At 55.3% G+C, this 5,341-nt stretch overlaps 1 protein-coding gene across 1 annotated transcript; it reads right to left on the reverse strand.

Moving 5' to 3' along the window:
- Positions 1–2,276: 2,276 nt before the first annotated feature.
- On the reverse strand, positions 2,277–5,126 carry INSM1 (INSM transcriptional repressor 1). Its single transcript, XM_030826707.1, has one exon. The coding sequence runs from the start codon at positions 4,966–4,968 to the stop codon at positions 3,430–3,432; it is 1,539 nt and encodes a 512-aa protein (XP_030682567.1). The 5' UTR covers positions 4,969–5,126; the 3' UTR covers positions 2,277–3,429.
- Between the last annotated feature and the right edge of the window lie 215 nt (positions 5,127–5,341).

Below are 5,341 nucleotides of genomic sequence, written 5' to 3' on the forward strand. Positions count from 1 at the left end.
AAGCCGGCAACAGGGGAAGCTGCCTTGAGAGGACATTAGTAACTCTGAAGAAAGGGCTCAACCAGCGTGGCGTGCAGCTGTTCTAGCCACAGGCTCATTGTGGAACCAAAGGAATGCTGAACAGCCTTTTGCTTTTTATTATACCACATTCGTATGGAAGTAGAGAAGGGTGAAGGCACTGGCAAAAATCAAATCGCTTCCTTTATTTCTTCCCTCTTTTAGCTCCTCCCTCCTTAACCTTACTACTTTTCCTGACCCCCTGGGCCTCTCACCACCAAATCCTTGCTGTGGGATGGTATGGAATTCTCGGGCAGTTTCCATGGATGGCCTTCCCAGCTTGCAGCAGCCCCAGAGCACACGGAATGCCTACAGCCTCCTTCACAGATTTGTTAAAAAGTGTGTGCGTTTCAACGTGATGTTCTCGAACGTATTATCTTCTTCGTTCTTGTGAACGTATTATCCAGGGAGGCAAGAAAAAGGGGAGAGCGCCTGATTCCCTCCCTATATTCTGCAAACTCATATTGTGTTACTGTGATAAAAATTGACCAAGTTTTTCTATTTCTACGCTGTTTCGTTGCCTTCAACTCCATTTACTATACAGTTTCATTTAATATCTCACATAGATACTTCGGGTTCCATTGATTCCACTGAAATAAATTTATACGGGGGATGAAGGAACATGTTTGTGAACAACCAAATTATATTTACCCTCATGAAGGTGGATCTTAGATGAATTCATGTTTTTGTGATTACGGACGAGAACCACAGTGAGCCCAACGTAGCTACAAGCTACCATTCCTGCAGACGAGTCTGGACTCGCCATGTGCGGCCAATCTTCCAGTTTTTAAGGAAACTTTTTATTGCCACAGAACGTGCATACACTCACCCTCAGTTTAGGGTATCTTTTAATGTTTGGTGTAACTCAGAGAGAATATTTTCCATGCTCCCATTCTCCCGTATTACTGTTGCAGGAGGGGAGAAGCAGCAGCCATCAGCCCAGACATTTGAGTTTCTCTTTGTTTCATTTAAAGTTTTTAGGATGTTATAAATGCTGCTCTGTCCCTGTGCTTTCCTACTGTACCAGCCCTGAGCTTTTTGTTCTTTTATTTTCCAAACTGGTAAAATACGTAGTCATCAGTGATAAAAAGCTACATGCAATTTGTCCTGGAGGCAACTTACCTGTAGAGGTTTCTCCTTCATTGTTATTCGAAGGCTGTTTCCAGAGCCTCACAAAGGGAGGAATATTCCATATTCCTGCTAGCTGAGCCTTTGGCTAAACCCCGTCCCACAGAAAACTTGAGGCTCACAATCTGAAAATTATCTCTTTCCTCAGTTTGTCCTTCCAAGTTCCTCATGGACTGCCCTTCCCAGCCTCATTCCAGCTCCTCTTTGGAGATGCAAATCCCTTTACTGTGCAGATTTCTAAAATCTCTTTGGCAGGCAAATGTTAGATTTAGCGGGCCTCAGAAAAAAAAAAAGGCAGCAAAAACACACAAAAGTAAGGGAACACACACATGCACAATTGTGAGATTTAGCACAGCTCCTTCATCAAATGTTTGCAAGACAGAGGAAAACAACCCAAAATAGTCACTGGTGAGAGTCAGAATTGTTCTTGAAAGAGCTGAGTGACACATAACGGAAAACATTGTAATTACCTGTTATTAAATTTAATACCCCAAACAGATGGTGTTCCATTTTCCCCCCAAACAGACTGCTCACCTGATTGGAAAATTATTTCTAAGCCCTTGCCCCCAGTTGCTTAACTTCCCATTGCATCCAAATGTGAATCGGGTTGCTGCCCGTGCTTTGCAAATCTGACGGTAAAGTCATTTCTCCTTTCTTGTAGTTGACTCTAAGGAACAAAAACTACCCACTTTATTTGTTTGAGGAATTACTATCACCCTGAGCCCTAAATTTTTGGGAATGAAGGACTTGCTAAATGAAAGTGGAGTGCAAAGAACAGCTTCTTAGGGATACTGATCTAGATTTCTCTGAAAAGATGCCCAGGGCCTTCATTCTAACCCGCCTCCTGGCACATTACTAAGGACCCCAACAAGGCTTGTTTCAGCCAGCCGCTACCAAGGCTGTACCCTCAGGCTGCCAGAAGGGCAGAGCCCCGCAGCTGAGGTTTAGCTCTGAAAACCCACCATCCTGGTGGTGGTGGTGGTGGTTCCCTTTTTCCTAATAAAAAATAAAGTTAGCTTTTAAGAAACTATCAGTAGCTCTATTTTAAATTCGTCCTGAAAGCATGTGATGCAGAAATCAGGCCACCATACTTTGACTTTGAAAATATTTTATTTGAATAGTAAATAGTTATACAGTTGAAACAGTTCTATTGAAGCTTTCTATAAATAGCTAACAATTAAGAAAATAATGTATGTAGAAAAGAGATTGCATTTAAAAGTAAGAGCTGTCGGTTGTACAAGGGCCCTGGGGACCCTCGAAGCAGAATAAATGGTAGGTTGTCTGTAATTCACTCAGATAGGTATAAAAGTTAAAACTTTAAGCAGATCCCTTTAGAAAAAGGCTCTCTTCTAAAACGCACAGTGGAATGTCAAGAGTGGCAGGGTGGGGAGGGGGCAGCGCGCCAAAAAAATCTGCAATCAAATAATATCATAATCTTCATAATTAATATAAATAAATAAAGAATAAATAACAATTACTCATAAATCAACATATACATTTAGAGGGAACTGATAGTCCTACCTCAACAAAGATGATCAAACCAAAAAGTCTTACGTGAAACACTGAGGCAGTTACTACAGCATCTTCGGAACACTCCCTTCCCTCCCCCCCAAAACAATCCCAGACAACAGTTCAAGGCATTTGTGGCTATACTAAAGAAAACTCTTTTTTAAGCAATTTGATTTGTTCACATACAAAAAGGTAAAGCCAGACTCCAGCAGTTCACAAGCCATAATAAAGCTAATCGTGTGGGAAGTTCAATTTACAGCCTGTGAAATATAAAGGCATTTATTCCTCAAGATTCACCCAAAACAACCCGTACGCTACATACATAGAGAGCAGAGATTGGCAGGCGAGGCGAGAGTAGACCGCATTTCTAGACCATGAACACAGCGAATACTAGCAAGAAAAAAAGCTTCTCCCTGCCAAGGGGAGGCTTCCAACCACGAGACAAACGCGTACAGCTTTTCTCCCTTGTACAGAAAGAGACTGACTCCTGTTGCGCCATGGGGGAGGTACGGGGACACAACGTAAAAGTGGGGGATCCAAAAGGAGTCAAAACGAGAGGATGGGGTTACCGTCACGCCACACCGAGAGAAGCGGAGACGACACTTTCACCCGGTGGGGACGGGGGCGAGGCTCCCCCAGCGCGGACTCGGGTTCGGGGCGTGCAGGGCGCACTCTCTTTGTGGGTCTCCAAGCGAAGGCACAGTTCGTTCGGGGGGCCGGGGTGGAGGGCGCGCTCTAGCAGGCCGGGCGCACGGGCACCTGCAGGAGGATCACCTGTCTGTTTTCGGATGGGTGGCACTTGTTGATGTGCCGCGTAAGGCCGGGCGAGCTGTAGAAGGTGGCCGGGCAGTACTTGCAGGGGAACACCTGGGCGGCGTGCAGCAGGCGCAGGTGGCGCTCCTGGGCGCCCTTGCTGGGGAACGACTCCCCGCACACTGGGCACAGGTGGCACTCGGCGGACGCACTCAGGCCCAGCACGCCGGCCGCCTCGCCGTCGCCGGCCGCCTCCTGGGGCGCCTTCTCGTCGGGCCCGGGGTACAAGGCCAGTAGGTCCTCGGCCGGGGGCGCTGGCGGAGCGCCCTTGGCCTGCAGCGCCTGGTGGTGCGCCAGCAGGTGCTTGCGTAGGTAGGCCTGGCGGCGGAACTTCTTGGCGCAGTGATGGCACTCGTAGAGCCCATCCTCGGAGCCCGACTCGGATACGCCACCGGGGCTCGGCGTGTCCCGGTCGCTGCCGCCGCCGGGTGCCTCCCGTGCCTCAGCCCTGGCTGCGGCTTCCGGCTCCGGCGCGCGGGCGGCGGCGGGCGCGGGCCGCGGTTTGTGCCAGCGGCGGTGCGAGGCCAGGTTGGCCGGGCAGCTGAAGACCTTGGCGCACTCGGGGCAGCGGTACTCCACACGCACGATGCGCGAGCACTTGTGCTGCGCCAGCGCGAACGGGTCGGCGTACTCCTCCTTGCACAACTGGCAGATGAACTCGCCCAGCGGCCGCGCCGCGCCCCCCGCGCGGCCCCGCGGCGCCTCCACCGGGCCCTCCTTGATCTTGAGCCCCAGCACGGGCGACGTGGTCACCTCGTCCTCGAAGTGCAGCTTGCGGATGGCCTTGGGCTTCTTGGCGCCCGGGGCCTTGACTGCCTTGGCGGGCGGTTCGGCGGCGGTGGGGGGCGGGGGCCTCTTTCCCGGGGGCCGCAGGGCGGCGGCAGGGGGCAGTGGGGGGCCGGGGCCCGGGCCGCGGGCCGCCTCGGCGCCAGCCGAGAACGCCGTGCCCATCTTGAGCTCGGCGGGCGCGAAGAGCAGCGCGTCGCCGCCGCAGGTGCCGCCTCCGCCAGCTCCGCTCGCGCCGCCGCCGCCGCCGCCCCCTCCGAGCAGCGCGGCGGGCGTGGGGAAGGACTCGGCCGAGACCGGCGAGCCCAGGTTGAAGCTGCGTTCGAAGTACTTGTGCTTCTCGTGCTCGCGGCTCACGGGCCGCGTGGGACTGTAGAGCGGCGCGGGGTGCGCAGCCTCGGGGTTGCCGAAGTGCGCGGCCCGCGGGCCCGGCGGGGGTGGCTGCGGCCCAGGCGCGCAGGCAAGCGCGGCGGCGAGCGCTGCATGGGCGCGCTCCGCAGCCGGCGGCGGCGGCGGCAGCGGCCCGGGGCCCGGGCTCCGCGCCGGGGGCTCGGCGCGGGCGCCCCCGCAGCTGGGCGAGAGCAGCAGTGCGCGGTCGCCGTCCTCGCCGCCGCGGACCCGGTAGGACACGGGCGTGGACTTCTTGCTGCGCTTCACCAGGAAGCCGCGGGGCATGTTGGCGCGGCCCGAGGGCACGGCACTGGCTCTGTCCCCCCTCCGCACTCGGCCCCGGCGGCCCTCAGTGCCCCCAGCCCATTGCCCGGGCGCGGCGGCTGCGGGACTCGCGTGGCGCCGGCGGCGGCTCGGCCCAGCTCTGCGCCCTGCACGCGCGTCCCTGTCCCCGGGCCCGGCAGCCGCTCCCTTTTAACGGGGGGAGGGGGCCATTGTTCTCGCCTCCCGCTTCCCCCGGAGCCAATCAGCGCGCCCGCAGCTCCTCAGTCTGGCAGGGTGGGAGGGCGATGGGGCGGCCAAAAGGGGGCCGGGACTCGGGGGTCGCCCGGTAGGTGCGGCAGATGTACCTGAGGGCGCGGGGCCCCCGCGCGCGCCC

Source organism: Nomascus leucogenys, chromosome 13 (assembly GCF_006542625.1).
Source record: "Nomascus leucogenys isolate Asia chromosome 13, Asia_NLE_v1, whole genome shotgun sequence".
NCBI lineage: Eukaryota > Metazoa > Chordata > Mammalia > Primates > Hylobatidae > Nomascus > Nomascus leucogenys.